This window comes from Podarcis pityusensis, assembly GCF_964106645.2.
Source record: "Podarcis pityusensis genome assembly, chromosome: 6".
NCBI lineage: Eukaryota > Metazoa > Chordata > Lepidosauria > Squamata > Lacertidae > Podarcis > Podarcis pityusensis.
Window position 1 is genome coordinate 47,180,945 of NC_138030.1, and position 20,564 is coordinate 47,201,508.

At 44.1% G+C, this 20,564-nt stretch overlaps 1 protein-coding gene across 1 annotated transcript; it reads left to right on the plus strand.

Annotated features, from left to right (window-relative positions):
- Window positions 1–1,380: 1,380 nt before the first annotated feature.
- Window positions 1,381–14,873, plus strand: TULP1 (TUB like protein 1). Its single transcript, XM_081010497.1, has 4 exons — window positions 1,381–1,638; window positions 3,265–3,363; window positions 4,494–4,665; window positions 13,794–14,873. The coding sequence occupies exons 1-4, from the start codon at window positions 1,540–1,542 to the stop codon at window positions 13,925–13,927; spliced, it is 504 nt and encodes a 167-aa protein (XP_080866623.1). The 5' UTR covers window positions 1,381–1,539; the 3' UTR covers window positions 13,928–14,873.
- Window positions 14,874–20,564: the final 5,691 nt, after the last annotated feature.

The window sequence follows — 20,564 nt, forward strand, 5'->3', positions numbered from 1 at the left end:
CCCAATTTCTGCCTAGTTGGGGCACATTTACACAGAAGGGAGCCAGTGAGATAGCCTTTTAGTTATGGCCCTCCAGATGTTTCCAGACTGCAACTCCCATCATCCCTGAGCATTGGCCATGCTAGCTGGGGCTGATGGGAGTTGGAGTCCAACAACATAAAAAAGGGTCTCAAATTCCCCATCTCTGCGATAGATGGCTTGCTTTATGCATTTTGTTGCTGCAAGGTGCCACGAACTGGGATTTCCTTGCTTGGAATTACTCCAAAAGCAACTCTAATTATTAAGGAGGGAACTCTCCACACTACAATATTTTGTTGCAGGTCCCACTGGTTATTACTATTATTGTGTATAGGTAAAGGTAAAGGGACCCCTGACCATTAGGTCCAGACGTGACCGACTCTAGGGTTGCGGCGCTCATCTTGCTTTATTGGCCAAGGGAGCCGGCGTACAGCTTCCGGGTCATGTGGCCAGCATGACTAAGCCGCTTCTGGTGAACCAGAGCAGCGCACGGAAACGCTGTTTACCTTCCCGCCAAAGCCGTACCTATTTATCTACTTGCACTTTGACGTGCTTTCGAACTGCTAGGTTGGCAGGAGCAAGGACCAAACAACGGGAGATCACCCCGTCGCGGGGATTTGAACCGCCGACCTTCTGATCGGCAAATCCTAGGCTCTGTGGTTTAACCCACAGCGCCACCCGCGTCCCTATTATTGTGTATACAGCACCATAAATGTGCATGGCAATTTACAGTGTTGCATGGCTAAAGTCCCACATTTTCAGTGCTACTTTAGCTTATTTGGGCAGCCCATACTGACCTCCCAAGTAGCAGGATTGCAAACAAGCTTATATGTGAGGGGAGGGGGAGGGTAGTCTTTGCATATTTACATTGCAGATGGTGCTCACAGGTAAATCAAAAAAGTCCAGAACACAGGAAGCTGCTTTATGCAGAGTCAGACCATTGGTCCATCTAGATTAAGTGATCAAGCAGTCTTTGCCAGCCCTGCCTGGAGATGCTGGGGATGGAACCTGGGATCTTTGGCATGCAAAGCCTGAGCTTGCCACCAAGTTACAGCCTCTCCCTTAAAGTGTGGCCTCTCTTTCCCCTGGTGCTGAGATTTGTCAATAATTACACCCCTAGCCCAGCAAGCCAGACACACCCTGTTATCAGATCTGGTATCAAGATTGTCCCTCGGGGCAGGGCAGAAGTGGTTTAGCCGGTTCTTATCCAGAGGAGAGGCATGTCGCAATTTAATAGGCCTGGGCATTTGGAAATACTGAAGATGCCCTGATTGAGTGACCTTTCCATTCCCTTCTTATCCCATCCCACTCCCATATTCCCTCCCTCTCTTACACACTCACATATATAGACTATACCCACATTGATGCAAAGTATACCTGGTTAACTCAATGTTATAGTGTTTATTTTAACAGAAAAGGGGTAATTGTGCAAAGGGGCTCCTTGACTCTGAAACCCTCATCTGCTTTGCCTGATTGCTGTGGTGGTTTTTTGTTTTTTGTTTTGCTTTTAGATCCAATTTGATGGGCACTCGGTTTTCGGTGTTTGATAATGGTGTGAATCCTGACAGAGCAAATTCGGATTGGTCAAATGTGCGCCAGGAGCTTGCAGCTGTTGTTTATGTAAGGAACCACATTGTGCCACTCCATCTTTTCTAGCCATAATCTCCTGGGCAGCTGCTTTCAATGGCTAGAATAGGGGTCAGCAACCTTTTTCAGCTGTGGGCTGGTCCACCGTCCCTCAGACCATGTGGTGGGCCAGACTATATTTTGGAAAAAAACATGAACAAATTCCTATGCCCCACAAATAACCCAGAGATGCATTTAAAATAAAAGGACACATTCTACTCATGTAAAAACACGCTGATTCCCGGACCGTCTGCGGGCTGGATTGAGAAGCTGATTGGGCTGCATCCGGCCCCCAGGCCTTAGGTTGCCTACCCCTGGGCTAGAATATGCTTGTGGGTATCTTTCCCAAGGGAGGCTTGAGAACTCTTTGTCTGCTGTAAAAACTGTTCCCGAGTGGAACAGAGTCTTAATGCCAACCGGTTAGTGTCACCCAATGAAGGTAAAATATGCAGGATCTACATTGCATGGAGTGGCTGGGGATAATTCAAGGCTGGGGGTGGAGTTATGCTTGTCATAAATTGATGCCTTTTCAAATCTAACCTAGATGTTTCCAAGGCATGTGTTACATTAGCCAAGTCCCTGTCCAATCCGCTTACTTTTTAAACCACCCTGCCATATTTCAGTCCAGCCAAGAGTGGTCCCTTATCCTCTGGGAACCAAAAAGGTATCTATATCCACAGACAGGTAAAGCAAATGCTGCAGCTGGCACAAGCTTCACCCGACTCCATTATTGCGGACATGGATGCTCCAGGGCTTCTCTCAAGGCACATGCCCTTATAAGAATGGTAGTTGGTTAGGAGTTGCTTGGAATTATAACTCTGATAGGGTTAAACTGCACTACCCAGAATTCTTAGAGGGAAAATAATAAGCAATAGTGTTTACCTAACAGAACAATCATGTTTGCCATCTCCAGATGCAAGCACCTTCATATCATCAATATCTCCTCCATTCTCTAGGCTAGGGACAGGCAGAAGATAGATCCTGGCCCTGAAAACAAATTACTGAGCTGAGCAGCATGTGCTCAGAGGCACCCTGTTCTTTAATTTTAAATGTACCGTATTTCTTCTCTCCTGAGTCACTATTTTGCATCTGACTGCTTGGTGGACCTTGGGTCTTTATTATTATTTAAGTACTTTTTATTAGTTTTTTCCCCAGATATACAAATAGTTCTGAGCTAGAGTGTATTGTCAAACAGCCATTCTTCTCCATACACAAAATAAATTGTGAAGCATATAATAAAAACATTCTTTAAACAAACAACACAAAACCTTGGGGGTTTTATTTGAGAGAAGAAAGGTAGATCCCACATGCTGACATTTGATCATCACTGGCAAATACTCTTGCCAGGCTAAGAAGGCAGGGAAAGGAAGGGTTTTGTTTAAAAAACAACAACAGTGGTATCTAACTCCTTTTCAGGTTATAGCAATGTTGTTTTTGTTTTATATGTTGGGAGGATGCAACACTACCATGGCAAAGCTATAGCACAAGCTTGAGACTGACAGAATAGCTGCTTTAAGCTGTTACAAATCAGTTGGTTTGGGGGAATATAAACAAATTCATAATGTTTTGAGGATATATGACTGTGATTGAGTTATAAGCATTCTGGGTTTTCTGTTTCAGGAGACAAATGTATTAGGGTTCAAGGGACCTCGAAAAATGACAGTGATTATCCCTGGAATGAATTCAGACAATGAGAGGGTGCCAATCCGACCCCGAAATGTAAGTTACCAACATGATAAGCATCTACAACACACTCCTAGAGGCAATCTGGGGGAAAGGGAGATGGGAGATTTTGATGCCTAAGTGCCAGCATTGTGGTCTCCAGCCAGCCTGGCACCACCAATGGAACAATAAAGAGGGGGCAGGGACCTCCTTTCAAAAAATATGAGCAACTAAAATTAGGAGGGGCAGAAGACCTTGGTAGGATTGGCAGGTGTCTCTCAGTGCTGTGTACACACTTGGGGTAGAATACACCTAACAAGTCCCCTCAGTGCAAACCGTGTGAGGTCTTCCGCTGTCACAAAGGGGGCTTTCCCCCTCTGTCCTCTCCCTGCAGGCCCTCCCCCCAACTGGCTCGGAGGCGTCTGAAGAATCCTCAGAACAGGGGAAGGAAAAGGGATTATTCCATCTAGGCAAGTTGATATCCTTGCACTGATGGGATGTTCACCATAGCATGACACCCTTAATATACTGGAACCTTAATATCCTATCATGATAGGATGTTCCTAGTGCTACCCAATCACTGTTTTGCTATTTTAAGTTACAAGTGGAATTGCAAGTGATTTTCCACATTCAGAGTCCTGAACCTTTGTTTTGGCCACACTGGTGGCCTTGAGGAAGCTGCGATAGTTGGGTCCATTTGCATCTCAGCCCACATTCAGTATAACTGTTGCAGTGGGTGCCATTTATGACCCTGGTTTTATTTTATTTTACAGTGGTACCTCGGGTTAAGTACTTAATTCGTTACGGAGGTCCGTTCTTAACCTGAAACTGTTCTTAACCTGAAGCACCACTTTAGATAATGGGGCCTCCTGCTGCCGCTGCTGCACAATTTCTGTTCTCATCCTGAAGCAAAGTTCTTAACCCGAGGTACTATTTCTGGGTTAGCGGAGTCTGTAACCTGAAGCGTATGTAACCCAAGGTACCACTATATTTCTTAATCAGTCCTCTCATTCCCACATAAAAAAAAATAATGAAAGTGAGGTATAACACTATAATACTATACATGGCCCCTTATCTCTGGGAACCAGAAAGGTATATCCACAGACAGATAAACCAAATGCTGCAGCTGGCACTGAAGCGTGTTTGGAAATGATTTAATTTTGTGCTTTTCTCACATTTCTTGCCAGGATAATGATGGGCTGCTCATCAGATGGCAGAACAGGATAATGGACAACTTAATTGAACTGCATAACAAAGCCCCAGTGTGGAATGACGAGACCCAGTCTTATGTGCTCAACTTCCATGGCAGAGTTACTCATGCCTCTGTCAAGAACTTCCAGATTGTCCACAGCAATGACGGTAAGTCCTATGGAATCCTCTTGGCCCATAAGATTGAAGGCAGACCTCAAAGAATCATAGAACTGTAGAGTTGGAAGAGACCACGAGGGTCATCTAGTCCAACCCCCTGAAATGCAGGAATCTGTGACCCAACGTGGGGCTTGAACCCACAACCCTTAAATTCTCATGCTCTACTGACTGAGCAATCCTACATTGTGCTAACTTAGGAGGTCAACCAGGATTGGCTGTGGAATTATTGCTACTCTAGGCAATAAAATGTGTGGAGCAAGGTAGTCCTTGTATTATACTCTCCATTTCAACAGACAGCTTGTAATCTGAAGAGAGATGGGGCAGAAAGGAAAGGTATAATGACAGCGTCATTATATTACCTATGTTGGGGTTTGCTTTTCTCTCACATTTATACTTTGCCAATAAATTGCTTGGGATGCTGGTTCATTGTTAACAATAGTTATAGAACCAATCAGATTTGGAGACAAGGCATGCAGAAAGCTGGATAAGCAGACGCTTTTGACTCAGATGCTAGCTGAGTGTCAAAGCAGACTTGAAATTGTGTCTGCTGTATGAGGGCTGTGTGGTCACACAATGGCTTCAAAAGGACGGTTTGCCATGCATAATAGCATGCTCAGGTGACCGCTTCATGCCTGAACCACACATCTATCTGTGGCATAGTAGCCACTTGAAACTGCAGCTGTGTGAAACCAACACTCAGGAGGAGGTTCAGATGAGAGAGTTTTATGGTGGCATGTTGACAATCTCTGTGATTGCATGGGAAGCTCTTTTCCATGAATGACTTGCCACATGGAGTTGCCTCTGTGCAATTGGTTGTGTTTCCCCCCCAAATGCCAACCACCTCACAGAGTACATGTGTGGACCAGGACTGACCTAAAAAGAAAAGGCAGCAGAGTTTGGAAATAAGTTGTCTGAGTTGTTGTGTAATTTAGGCCAGAGGAAACCAGAATGTCCACTTTCCAGATACAAGGATACCTGACCTATCTGCTATGAGAAGAACCTTCCTGAAGCCTGTACTCTGTAATCACAATTTGGGAATGTGTTGAGTTTTACAATCAGACCTGAACGAGCCACCAAACTCTCTAAGGAGTTTGCCTAAACGTAGACAGGAAGGGAGGCATGCACAAATCATCCACGAGAGGGAGCATGACAGTCAGAAGACAGAAATAATAAGGGTTTGGGTTCCTTGCTAAGCCCCTTGGATCTGCTGAATGACTTGGAGCCAAGCTTTTGTCTGGTTTTGTCTCTGTGTTGTTGGAATTCTTCCTGGGTATGCTTCAAAGTTTTGAGTGTTAATTTATGAGACACTCGTATACTCTGATGATGTACACAAGGTGTTCCTGATTACTCAAAATAGTCATCCAGTTTCTGATGGGGCTAATCCAAAATGGCCAATAACGGGTACCACTTGGCACTAATTGCCCAATTGATAAGTAGCCTCCAACTCAAAAGAACTGTTCTGGCATTTTCCATTAGACATGAAATACCTTGGGGTACAAGATGCCAAGGACTGCATTGATTTCACTCAAGAGGCATGTGCAAATAGTGTTAGACTTCTTTATGTAATAAAAATCTAAAGGGTTAGTGTTGATATTTTGAGTTAGCATATTCTATAGGCAGAACAAGGGATTCCAGGATCCCTTATGCCTTTGATGATGATTTGGGTCACTTACACAGCTCATAATATAAGTTTTCCTATGCCTCTATGAACACCCTCTAAGGATAACAGCAAATACACAATAATTGATCCAAGGGTGACTAAGCTAACATCCCCTGATCTTGCCAAGGCCTGCCAACTACGGTAGTTTTCAAGCTCTGATTCATCCTTGAACGTACTAATCAGAAGTGCAATTCATTTAGGGGTTGCTAAATGAGATAATATGGGATGAATTTACTAAATAAGATCAAAATTAAGACTGGGGTGGACTTTGATAATCTCTGGTAATATGGTGCCTTGAGAAAGACCAAAATTTGGTGCCCATAAACAGATCTTAATAAATAATAATAATAATAATATTTGTACCCTGCGCACCTGACTGGGTTGCCCAAGCCACCTTGGGAGGCTTCTCAATTTTGTGCCCCCTGTCAGTGTTTGTAAAAAGCAAAAAAAAAGAAGGAAAGGGTTCTGACCTCCCTTTGTCTCCTCAGCCTGGTCCTCGGACCCTTGTCAGCACAAAAGAGTCCACGAGAATATCCTTGCAGAGTTTTATTCTCAAAAGTCTTTGTGCAAAACACGACGGAATAACTATACACACCAGCACTAACCAACCAACCAACCCAAACACCAGCCTCAGCACAAACTAACATTTCTCACTTTATATATACAACCTGCTGCAGGCCGCTGAGTCATGCTGACCCAGCTTTATTCGCATTAAAGAAACAGCGGCCATTTTAGCCGTGACACCCCTTCTGTTTCTTAAATGCGAAAAACCCCAACAGAAACAATACATACATACATTATATACTATATACATAAACCCAGTTTTGTCATCAGTTCATTATGGCATGTTGCTGGCAAAGGCTTAGTAAACAAATCAGCAATATTATCTTGTGATTGACAATACTCCAGTTTGATTACCCCATTGTGTACACAATCTCTCACATTCGCATGATGGATAGCAATATGTTTTGATGCGGATTTCATTATTTCCGAGCCCGCTAATGCAATGCACAATTGGCTATCTTCATACACTTGGATAGGCAAATCAACTTTACAATCTAGATCTTTTAGTATCTGTATAAATCACAAGATTTCATTGCATGCTAGTGACAGGCTCCCATATTCTGCCTCACAGGATGAGGTCGCAACAAATCCTTGTTTCTTTGACCTCCATCCAATTATGGAATTGGCAAACATCATAACCATTCCACTTGTAGATTTTCTGGTAGCTACACAGCTTCCCCAGTCCGCATCAACAAATACTTCTAGTTTTTCGTCTTGTGTACTACATATCTTCAAACATACATTTAATGTCCCCTTTAGATATCTGATAAGCCTTTTCAAAGCACACCAATCAGCAGTACTGGGTTTAGATACATGTTGGCTCAGAACATTTGTAGCACATGCAATGTCTGGCCTTGACCACTGGCTTAAATACAACAGTGATCCTATTTTTGAGTGATACAGCTCAGGCTGATCAAATTCATCGTCACACACTGTCTTTGGGAAATCTGGTGTCATGGGAGTCTGAACTGGCTTGCAGTTTTCCATGCCAAACTGCTCTATCAAATGAAGAATTTTCTCTTTCTGACTCAATAGGAAGCTTCCATCAGCTTCCTGCCTTACTTCTACTCCCAAGTAATTGCTTACAGGCCCTAAGGATTTAAGCTTAAACCTCTTTTCCAGTTGACTTGTGAGCTTCTGGATCTCATCTGTGGAACTCCCTGCCACAAGCAAATCATCAACAAAGACTAAGAGCATTAGATATTTGTTGCCTGTCCCCTTGGTGTACAGGCATGGATCAGCCACACTCCTTTTAAAACCAAGTTTTACAAGGGCTTCATTTAAACACTGGTTCCAACACCTTCCACTTTGTTTGAGAACGTAAACAGCCTTTTTCAAACGCCAGACTGCACCATTCTTCTCTTCAAACCCAGGGGGTTGTCTCATTAACACTTCATGGTCTAAATTTGCATGCAGATATGCAGCATCAACATCAAAATGGTGCACTGCTAGTTGTCTTACAGCAGCAATGGAAAGCATTAAACGAAAAGTTTCACTCTTTACAGTGGGAGAAAACACTTCATCATAACTCTCCCCTTTAATCTGAGTGAACCCTCTGGCTACTAATCTGGCTCGAAAATGTGGTTCCCCAGGTGCAAGGGTTTTCCTTTTGTAAACCCACTTGCATGACACCACTCTGCCACCAGGTGGCGGCATTATGACCTCAAACACTTTGTTACGTTTAAAAGAGTCCATTTCTTCTTTTATAGCTTGTTCCCACAAAGCACGTTCCCCAGGAGGTAAGTCTAAGACTTCATTATAACTTTGTGGTTCCACACAACTCACACTGCATACTCTCACTCCTCCTAGGGTCAAACGCTGAGGAGGTACACCCTTGTTTGAACGCTGGGAGCACCTAGGCACAACTACTACTTCTTTCCCCCTTATCTCTGGCTCTTCTTCCTCTTCCTCTAGAGAAGTAGTATTATCTATTACCACATCTTTTGGGGAAATCTGTGCCTCTTCCTCATCCTGCTACTGCATTGCCAATGGCTGAGAAGAAGCTTCTTCTCTTACTTGCAGGGGCAGTAGGCAATCTGGGTTGGCATGGATCACAGTCCATCTGTCCTGGTCAGCGAAGTCTGAACTTCGTGACAGAACCGTGCGTCCTGGGCGTAAATTGAAACGCCACCCTTTGCCATAGGACTGGTATCCCACAAACCGCAGTTTCTGCGCTCTAGCGCCCCCTTTCTGGCGCTGAGCTTTGGGGAGATTTACATGTGCCCAAGAACCCCAGTTATGGAGCATTGTCCACTCTGGTTCTTTCCCAAACAACACACGATATGGAATATCTTTTATAGAGCTAGACCAGGTTCTATTAATCAAAAAGTTCGCTGTCAGAAAAGCCTCGCCCCACAGCCTATGGTTCTGACCCAATCCTGCATCCACTAGCAGGCAGTCCTTTACTGACTGTATTACAGCCCCATGTCTTTCACACAGACCATTTTCAGCAGGGCTATAAGGGTTAGTCAAGCGATGAATGATCCCCTTACGTCGCAACCATGCCCCAAATTGTTTGTTCAGAAATTCTCCGCCCCTATCTGTTTGCAACTGCACAACAGGGTGAGCGAAGAGTTTTTCAGCTTGGGCAACCCATTCTCTGAATGTGGGGAAACACTCAGATTTCTGCTTTAACAAAAACAACCAACTAAAACGTGATTTATCATCTATTACCAGAAAAGCATATCTGGCGGCCCCTTCAGTCTTCTGTGGGAAAGGGCCTATCACGTCACAATGGACAAGTTCTAAAACCTCTTTAGATACTCTGTCACTTTTAGAAGCCACAGGCTTCCTCTTAGATTTGGCCATTTTACATACATTGCAATCTAGGAAACAGTTACAGGTGTTTACTTTTAGGTTCTTGCACACCTTTTGCATCTCTGAAAGCACACGGAAATTGGCATGACCCAGTTTTCTGTGCAGTTCATGTACACACCCCTTATGAACTGGCAAATTATCCTGGAGCACCTGGGCTGCTTTAATAGGCTTGTCCTGCATTACATATAACCCATTTTCCAACTTTGCATGGCCACATACCTGAGTTCCATTCTTTATCAGACAGCCATCCTGCGTGAACTTAACACTATACCCTGCATTAATCAAACAGCTTACAGACAGCAAACAATAGTCCAAACTGCTGACAAACAGAGTCTCTGGTAGAGTAGTGTTCAAGCACTGCAGGAAACATGTTCCCTGGCCATCAATCTTGCTTCTACGACCATCAGCAAGATAGATTGAGTCTTTTCCATCGGCTGGCTTCCCCAGGGTCTTAAAGTCCTCCCGACTATTGCAGATAATCCTGCTGCTGCCAGAGTCCAGCAACCATGTTCCTCGAGGTATCTTCCTCTCCTCCCGAGAAAATGCAGACACAAAATGAGCAGAACGCGTGTTCTTCTTCCCTGAAGAGAACCCCTTCTGCTTACGTTTCTGCGTCGATTGCTGTCTCTGCTCCATGTCGTCTCCTGGAAGCCTAGCCCTGCATTGACGTTGGAGATGCCCAGGCTGGTTGCATCTATAGCACCTCCTCACCGCCATGGCCAAGTCCAAACCTTGGCGTTGCTCCACTGGCAGATTCTGCTGCTGGCCCCCTTTGCTGTAACTCCTCCACTCCTGGAGTTCAGCCTGTCTATCTGACCTTCTTTCTGCTTCTTCGGTCAATCTTCCAACCACATACTCAAGGGTCAGATCTCAGGGACGCATACTCTCCATGCTGTTAATTACTGGCAACCAGCTTTCAGGCAAACTTGAAAGGATAATGTAGGTTTGGTCAGTCTCATCATAACGCTTACCTCTCTGCTGTAGTTGAAGAAACAGAGATTTCAGCGTTTGAAGATGAGTTGCCAAACTCTCACCTTCTTTCATAACAGTCCTGAACAGCCTTCTGGTCAGAGAAATTATAGTTCCAGCAGTTTCTCTGACATGCATTGCCCTTAATAAATTCCAGCACTCAAACACTGTGCTGGCATTTGCTACATACAATAACTGAGAGTTGCTCAAACACAGCATAATTTGGGCACGAGCCCTTTCATCTAGCCATTTTTTCTCAGCAGAGTCCTGTCTCAAAACCTCAGTTTCAACACAGTCCCATAGTCCATCTCTCCTTAACAACTGCTGCATTTTAATTGACCAACTCAGCCAGTTGCTTTCTGAGAGAAGTTCAAAAGGGATGCCTCCCCCAATATTTACAACTTGGGAAGACTGGAAATCTGCCATCTCTGCTGGTGCTTGCTGAGCCCCTTCTGTGGGGCCTTCAGCAAGCTCTCCTGACTCTCTCTTTAGAGTCCAACTGGATGGTCCTGGCTGGCACTCACCGGCTTCTAGCTGCTGCCTCTGTTGACCCTCAGGTCCCGCCTGGCTCTGCAACTGATGTAGCCGCTCTGTGAGTCGCCTACTGTGGTCCTCTAGCAGTTCAAACTGTTCCAGTAGCTGACACTGAGTGCTTTGCTGATCCTCAGATCCTAGCCGCTCCAGCGTCGCTGCAGACAGTTACAGCTTGCCACCAACTGCTCCAACGCACAGCCACTGGCTCCATACACCACCAGGACTCACCAGCTCCCTGCTGAGATGCTGCCAGTCGTTTTGCACTCTGCACATGCTCAGAAACACTGGGCCCATAACCTGTCAGTGTTTGTAAAAAGCAAAAAAAAAGAAGGAAAGGGTTCTGGCCTCCCTTTGTCTCCTCAGCCTGGTCCTCGGACCCTTGTCAGCACAAAAGAGTCCACGAGAATATCCTTGCAGAGTTTTATTCTCAAAAGTCTTTGTGCAAAACACGACTGAATAACTATACACACCAGCACCAACCAACCAACCAACCCAAACACCAGCCTCAGCACAAACTAACATTTCTCACTTTATATATACAACCTGCTGCAGGCCGCTGAGTCATGCTGACCCAGCTTTATTCGCATTAAAGAAACAGCGGCCATTTTAGCTGTGACACCCCCTTGGCTGGGTGCCCTGTGTGGGGGATCACAAATTGGAAGAAATGTTATTCATGAAATGAGCAGCTGTGTGAAGGGCTTTTAAAAAGTAAGTAGCAGGACTGAGGTATCTAATTCTGATCAGGACCCTGGCAGTATGTGGTAGGCACTGGGGCTTAGCCTTGATTGGGACCACACTAGGCTAAAGCCTCCCTACCACCAGGGTCAACATCTAGACCCCACCCTCCTAGAGTTCCTATTCCATTCTTAAAAGCTATTCCCACAACTGCTACTTGTGTCTCACTTAATTTGGCCCACATTACATCCTCCTAAGGGGACGCAGGTGGTGCTGTGGGTTAAACCACAGAGCCTAGGACTTGCTGATCAGAAGGTCGGTGGTTCGAATCCCTGCGATGGGGTGAGCTCCCATTGCTTGGTCCCTGCTCCTGCCAACCTAGCAATTCGAAAGCATGTCAAAGTGCAAGTAGATAAATAGGTACCGCTCTGGCAGGAAGGTAAACGGCGTTTCCGTGTGCTGTTCTGGTTCACCAGAAGCGGCTTAGTCATGCTGGCCACATGACCAGAAGCTGTACGCCGGCTCCCTCGACCAATAAAGCGAGATGAGCGCCGCAACCCCAGAGTCGGTCACGACTGGACCTAATGGTCAGGGGTCCCTTTACCTTTACCTTACATCCTCCTAAAGAGAGCGTACAGGTGGACCAAGTTGGAAACCACAGCCCAAGCTTTGTGATCAACAAGCTTAAAAGTCTCTCCAGTATGTATCCAACATGCTGAAATCAGCTGCAGACTTGAAAGTTTATGCAAGCAGGATCCATAGTCTTTAAAAATCTGATTGGATGTGCACATTGGTGTGTGTGTGTGTGTGTGTGTGCGTGCGCGCGTGCGTGTTCGTGCATGTGCGTGCTTTGATCTTGCGCTGGTTGATGCTCAAAGAAGCAACTCTTGATACAAAAAGAGGACAAAACATTGACACTTCCATCCCCCTTGCGAGTGCTGGGGCTGTGAGCACCCTGCAGAATTCACATGAGAGCAACAAACATAGGCAGCCAAGCAATTTCGCCGGGTGTATGACTTGTCTGCTTGTCACCTGTCCAGCCCAATCAGGGGATGTTACTGTCTCGGGTGTAGGATTACAGGACAGAAAGAACCTGCTCAGGGCCCCAGTTATTTTTACAGATTTCTTGTTGCTCTCAATGGTAACAAAGGAAGTCATGACCGAAGCAGTGAGTCAGAGAGACCTCTAGAATACCACAAATGTCTTGGTTAGGAATTCTGTTGAGGGGGCAGGTCTCTAGGGGGGGAGGCAGCACATATTGGGTCTTGTGCTCTGTCCACCCAGCTGGAAAAAAGAAATGTACTTACTTGGTAGCTCTGTTGCAGAAGAAGCAGGCATTCATTGCCCAGCAGGTGGCCAGTCAACTCCTGAACTCTGCTGTTCTCTTCCCTGTCCCATCCTGTTCTTTTCTCCTTAGCATTTGAATAGGAGGGTCCGGAATAAAAAGGTTTTGTTCAGCTCCATGTGAGCCATACTCCCTTAGCACTGGAAATAGAGATATAAGCCATATGGTAGAAAACCTGTTCTCTTCAGGCATTCTCTGGGAAGTCACCTCTGGTGACGACATCTTAGGAACATCCAACTTCCTTTCAAATGTCTGGAGGCAGCTATGCCAAGATAATAACATCAAAAGGTTCTGGTCAAGATAGAAATGCTACAAGGTTTTTTTTTGGGGGGGGGGGGGAGTATGAAAGTTTGGCAGCTCTGGAAATGGGTCTTTCTCCAGAACCCCATTCTTCTCATGACAGTGGGCCAGTGGTGAAGAGTCTTTTTCAACTGGAAGGCACAGAGGACCAGATGTTGTCATTATTCATTTTGGGGTGGGGGTTATGGCATTGTAGCAGAGCCTATTTTTGGTCCATCTGTTGAACTGATGGTGTGTTCACCTCTTTTCCTACAGTGGACTACATCGTCTTGCAGTTTGGCCGCGTAGCTGATGATACTTTCACCCTGGACTACAACTACCCACTGTGTGCTGTGCAAGCTTTTGCCATCGCCCTATCCAGCTTCGATGGGAAGCTGGCTTGCGAGTAGCACATCATGGCCAGGTTGTCCTGAGTCTGGGCCAGAGAGGCGAAATCAAAACAAAGCCCCTACTATCTGGACTGTCTGCTGCGGACAAGAATTTGTCTGATGATATAAAGCAAATGAGATAGTGTGAACAGGAAGAACAGCTTAACTGGTATTGCTGAATGTTTCCAACATGCAACTGGGTGAAGAAGAAGAAGAAGAAGAAGAACTTGCAGAATCAATAAGCACGAACACATATTCACAGAGTAGGTTTAGTTGGCAACACTATATGCACACACATGTCCTTGGCATTTGCCTTCTAAAAGAAACAGTGCTCAAGCCCCAGCAAAACAGCTGCTTTACGCTGCAGTGTTCTGGAAGGTCCATAACTCTAGGATGCTACAAAACAAAACAGAGGAAAAATAGGCTCTGTTAAGTTACTTGCTGCCAAGGGATTTGGAACCAGCTAATGGTCTCAGGCTATCAAACAGTCACTTCCTGTGTGTGTATATATATACTTAACAGTCAAGACTAGCCATTGTTTGGTTCTTTGAATCCCAGGAGAATTTGACTTCTTTAGATTATTGGTGGTGTGGTGGGTTCTCTTTGATAATTTATAATTTACATGTGGAAGTTTTACATGGATGCTGGGGTTTCTTTTCTCTCCACTGATAACCATCAATAAAAGAGTAAGTGGTGGGACAAGCTCCAATTTCTTGACATTTTAAAAATCATGGTCTGCCTAGCTACTAATCTAAATTAGTTAGATGTAAATGTATAAGTTGCTTTTGGGGTATTTATTCGATTTGTATTTATATAATTTGTAACTCTGGTGTCTAACAGCTTACTTTCAGTACTGCTGTGGGATTGTTGGGTGAGCTGGGCGACCTCTCAAAACCAGTGGCGACCAGTGCCCATTGGGACTAGTGAGATGGAATGGAGGTAGCCAAAACAGTAGGTAGAGCCTAGCCAATGACAGGCAGAGCCAGCTAATTTTAGTATAGCCCCCATCCTCCTTCCTGCTAAGCAGGGGTGCCATCTATGTGAAGCCATGGGAGCTGAAGGGGATGGGCCCACCAAAGTTCTGTGCAGAAGACAGAATCAGGATTCAAGGTGACCTTGATGAACTGGGCCCAAACAAACAAAAGGAATTTCAATAGGGACAAATGTAAGATTCTATATTTGTCAGCTGCACAAATATAAGATGGGGGACACCTGGCGTGCCAGCAGTACATGTGAAAAGGATCTAGCTTAACATGCTTAACATGAGTCAATAGTGTGATGCAGCAACAGCAGCAAAAAAAAAAAGTGCTAAAGCTATTCTAGGTGTATCAACAGAAGTCTAGTGTACTGCTCAAGAGAAATAATTGTCCTGCTCTATTCTGCCTTGGTCAGACCATACCTAGAGTACTGTGTCCAGTTCTGGGCACCACAATTTAAGAAGGATATTGACAAGCTGGAATGTGTGCAAAGGAGGGCAACCATGATCAAGGGTCTGAAAACCAAGCCTTATGAAGAACAGTTGAGGGAGTTCAGTATGTTTAGCCTGGAAAAGAAGAGACTGAGAGGAGATACAATAGCCATCTTCAAATATCTAAATGGCTGTCACATAAAAGACAGAGCAAGCTTGTTTTATCCTGCTCTGGAGGATAGGACCCAAACCAATGGATTCAAGTTATAAGACAGGAGATTCCAACTAAAGATCAGGAAGCACTTTCTGGTGGTAAGAGCTGTTTGGCAGTGGAACGGACCCCCTCAGAAGGTGGGGGACTTTCCTTCATTGGAGGTATTTAAGCAGAGGTTGGATGGCCATCTGTCATGAATGCTTTAGTTGAGATCCCTGCCCTGTAGGGGGTTGGACTAAATGAACCTTGGAGTCCCCTTCAATACTACAATTCTATTATTGATTCTACCAGAGGACAAAGCCACACTCCTTGTATGCTAAAGATAATTCTGCTGGTAATAAAAAAAAGGCAATTGCTGCATTTTACAGTGCACCAAAAACAAAGTGCAGATCCGTCCTCTAAAAGCTTACAGTCCAACTTACGATGGGAAGCCAACGGTAACAAGGGAATAATGCTAAAAAATGCTGTTAAACATACTTAGGCTTCTTTTTAGTTAAGACAAAAGTCGATTCCAAGAGACCATTTTAAAAAACATTTCCCCTGATTTGTTTGCAGAAAGATTAGGCTGTGTTGACTGTTTAATTAGCATTTATTCTCATTTGTGTTTGGGAAGGTTAAATGACACTGCATCAAAACAAGTGTTATCTATACTCTCCAATGCTTTCCCCCATCACTTTCTTTAGAGAAAAATGTCTGATCTTTTGAGGAAATGGGTTTATTGCACAAGGCCTCCCAATCAACTATAATTGTGCAGCTTGAATTTGCCTGGATCCCATCTGAAAACAGCGATAGTTTGGAAACTTTACTGGTGCACAAACTGGTGTGTAGAGTAGAAGCTGGGGTGTGGAAGTGGGAAACCATCCCCAATACCTTTCTAGACCTTGCAAAATAATTTCGCCATCCCCATCACTCAGGAGTAATGTGCACAAAGGAATTTTTACTAGGGAGGAGAGGACTAACTTCCCAATGTTGTCTCCATATAAATGTTATAAATAAATGGAAAGTTTAGGAGAGGGATTTTTAAAAAAGTATAAGTGTTGTCTATGATAAAGCACCTATGTAGGTAACCCTAATTTCCTAACGGGTAACCCAAATTAGCCTTCTTGTATCTAGAGGCCCCCTCTGTTGGCTGTGTATAAGCAGTTTCCTTTTGTCTTCCTCTAGAATCAGAACTTCTCGAGTTCAACTTATTCTGTACAGCCTGATTGCTTTTTCTTTACATTTACATCATCTTACCTGCTTTACACTCTTAGGTTATGTCAGACTAGACACATTATAGAAAGATTAAGAGTCCAGTGGAGGAAAACAACATACAGATAGCTGTGCTGTAGGCGCAGTGGGGTCCCTCCCCCCTCACTATCTGTCTTCCTATTTTCCAGCATGGTTGGGAAAGTGCTAATCCTGGGGTTGCTTAGCTATTGTAAATTATTACAACACTGGATCCATATTAAAGATGGAGGGGGAGGGGGAAAGATGTCAGAAACCTTCAAGGCTCTGCCTGCTAGGTGTCTTCCTTTTGACAATTAATAAGACTAACAACAACAATTAATTACAGCTCACATGTACAAAACATCTTTCAACCTTCCTTCCACACCTACTTGGATGATTCATCATGGCTTAGAAGACATCTGCCATCCCACAATTAACACCACACAAAGGCATAAGGACAGGAAGTAAAGGCTCTCACTCTGTCCAACTGAAACCCAGAAAAAAATAAGGCTTGAAGGTACTTAAACCACTCCAGCATCCTAACCAAATTGAAGCACATCCATTCATAAATAAAACCATCACAGGAACCCCCATGAGGACATGTATCCTCCCAGCAGCTTCTGGAAAAAAATCATCAAAGCCCTCATCGATACTCTTGCAAAGTGTCACAAAGTGACTCACAAAGAAGTGCACCACACCTTCTGAGTCACTGCCACCAAGCACTTCCTGCAACAGTTTGGCCTTCCCATTGATGCTTTCTTCCCTTGATGGCTGCCTCCTCCAACCAAGAAACGCCTCGGCCTAATCCTGCTTAGCTTCCCTCGGAAATATAGCCTCAACAGGGGCAAAACAATTGGCACACTCTCATTTCTGAATGCCTCCCCAAACAACAGGATGGATTAGAAGAAATTGTTTTTCTAGCAACCCACTCCACCATGCACCTGATCTCAGAACCACCATCTCTGGCTACCTCCTGCTTCTCATTTGCAATATAAATGGGAATTTCTCAACTCCCAGCAGCCTAAGGCCACTGTTGCCAGAAGCCAGTAGATAAATCTGCATGACAAAACAGGCAAGAAGGGCAAGGAGACCCTTATCCTTGGATGACACACACACAGTTTTTTCTTCTGTAGTGTCTACTACCCCTGAATTTATAAGCAGCCATCAAAGGATAGGCTTTGTTTATGAAAAGAGGAACCGAAGTGGAAGGTGAGGGTATGTAAGAAAGGAGGTAGCAGTCTCCTACTTTTGCAAGGAAAAGTGACAGGAACTCAGAGCCAACCTTTTACTGTCATTCGGTGTTCATAGCTTCTGGTTGTACGGTAGAGCTATATTGGTCTGTCCAAGAGTCTGTGCCAGTGCCCTTCCTCTTCTCAGTATCTGACTCTTGCAACTTCCTGCTATTCTCCTGCTGCTTCCTACATGGCAGGAATTAAGGCAAAATGAAACACAGAGTGCCTCATGAGTTAGCCAGGAATATATCAAGCAAGAGGAGTTGGACAGGGACGTCAACAAGAAGGACAGTCATTGTCAAGCACCACGCTCACTGTTAAGTCTGATCAGTGCATTTAATAGTCATAGTGGTAGTAGCAGTAGCAGTAATAGCAGCACCACCAGTGGTAGTAGTGCTCACTGTTACACCTGACAAGTGCATTTAGTAGTAGTAGCAGCAGCAGTATTTGTGGTGGTAGTGCTAGTATTTATAGCCCACTTTTCATTGAATATGTCAATTCCACAGCAGGGAACAATGAAATTACACACACACAGCAGAATCCATAAAAACAGGTCCAATAAATATAATAAACAGATTAATGACTCTATCATAAAACAAACAAAAGTGAACAGCAGTAAGGATGATTAGAATGTTCAATTTAACCAAATACCTCTGTAAAGAAAACAGGACATTCAACTGATTATATAACAACAACACAATGGTTTTCGCACAAGTTCCTACCCATCTCTCACTGGGGCAGCATTTAGACAGGGAAATAAACCCAAGATATTGCATCCCTGGGTAATTCTTCAAGAAGGGAAACAGTAAGATGTATTACTCAGTGACATTACTGACTTAAAGAGGAAAGCTTAGAAAACAAAAATGAAATCTGGTTCCTCTGGCTTCTACTATAGTTAGCACCACTTCATTCTCTGCAATGATTGGAAATCTGGCATAGACATTTCTGTGTGTTCTTATTAAAATGAATATGTATAATATGAAAGAAGTGATTATCAACAACTGGGTCCAATTTTGTAGATATTCTATTCTATTCTATCATCTAAAGCAAGAACAAGGAATCCATAATCCTCCAGCTTCCATTATCTCTGACCATTGGTCATGCTGGCTGGGGCCGATGGGAGTAGGGCTTCAACGACATTGGAGGGCCACAGGTTCCCCACCTAAAGCACTGTTTCCCAATTCTCTGTAATATAAGAAAACATGTATCATGTCAGCTTCACAAATACTTTGAGGTTGTTTCCATGCAGCATAATTATCTTAAATTTGAAAGGATGGTGACTGGGCACTGACTAACTGATGTGATTAATGTTTTTATCTCAATCAAAGCCAACTCAAGTCTTGCACGTTTTCATTGCCTCCAGAGGTTTCACACATTTACATTTCCACTTCTCAAGCTGGAGAGCAAACAACCGAGCTTGCATGCAATTTCAACTTTGGGTTGCTTTACACAACATAAATTTCATATATGTACAACATATGTACTTGCATAGTTGACAGTTTCACTGTTTGGGCAAGTAGCACAAAGTCCCAACTGGTGACCTATTCAAGTGAAATGTACACATGGTATAATAGCACATCCCTAACATGTCACACATTTGATGGATGGAATTGATATATGTCTAGGAAATTAAATAAGGCTCAAAATAACGTGAAGAAAATGCAATGACAAACTTTGATTCCACGTTTTGTTATTGAAAATAATCATTATTATTTAAATTCACACCTGACTTTATTTATGAATGTACAGTGGTACCTCAGGTTACATACACTTCAGGTTACACACTCCGCTAACCCAGAAATAGTGCTTCAGGTTAAGAACTTTGCTTCAGGATAAGAACAAAAATCGGGCTCCGGCAGCACGGCGGCAGCAGGAGGCCCCATTAGCTAAAGTGGTGCTTCAGGTTAAGAACAGTTTCAGGTTAAGAACAGACCTCCGGAACGAATTAAATACTTAACCCGAGGTACCGCTGTATTTTGAAACACTTCAAATCTGCTTAATATTTTAAAATATTGAAGTGATATACAAAACTAGAACATTAACAAAATAAAAAGGTGTTATAAAAAAAGAAATTAGGAAGTTGCTGCATTATCCCACTCCCAGAACCTGTCTCTGTGGACATGAAATGGACAGGAATAGGATGCCTGGGTGGTGTTTCTGGATCAGTGAGAAACAGATGAGTCCTGGTACTGTCACCAGAAGGCCTGTTATTACAACACTTTCAGCCCACTCTTTCTGCACAAGGTTGAGCTAATGGCAGGCTAATGGCTTTTGGGTTCAACCCAACTAACTAAGCCTTGTTCATTGCTGTTGTTGCTAACAGCCTAATCCATTTCATTCTCTCTCTCTCTCTCTCTCTCACACACACACACACACACACACACACACACACATTTTCTCATGTGCAGCTTCAACCTTTGTTTGTTTGTTTTTCAAGGAAATTAATACCAAGGGGTTTTAGATAAATCCCCTCATATGTGACGGAGCTACAGAGCCCCCTAGGCTAGCTCTGGCCATCTCTACTGACCCCACTGGCCATGCTTCCTGCTAACTGCACCATTCAGCAAGTGTGGGAAGGAGTCCTATGTCATACCC

Coding starts and splice junctions, on each gene's coding strand:
- TULP1 (XM_081010497.1), top strand. CDS start 1,540: ATGGGCACTCGGTTTTCGGTGTTTGATAATGGTGTGAATCCTGACAGA. Junction 1,639..3,264: donor AGCTTGCAGCTGTTGTTTAT/GTAAGGAACCAC, acceptor TTTCTGTTTCAG/GAGACAAATGTATTAGGGTT. Junction 4,666..13,793: donor GATTGTCCACAGCAATGACG/GTAAGTCCTATG, acceptor CTTTTCCTACAG/TGGACTACATCGTCTTGCAG.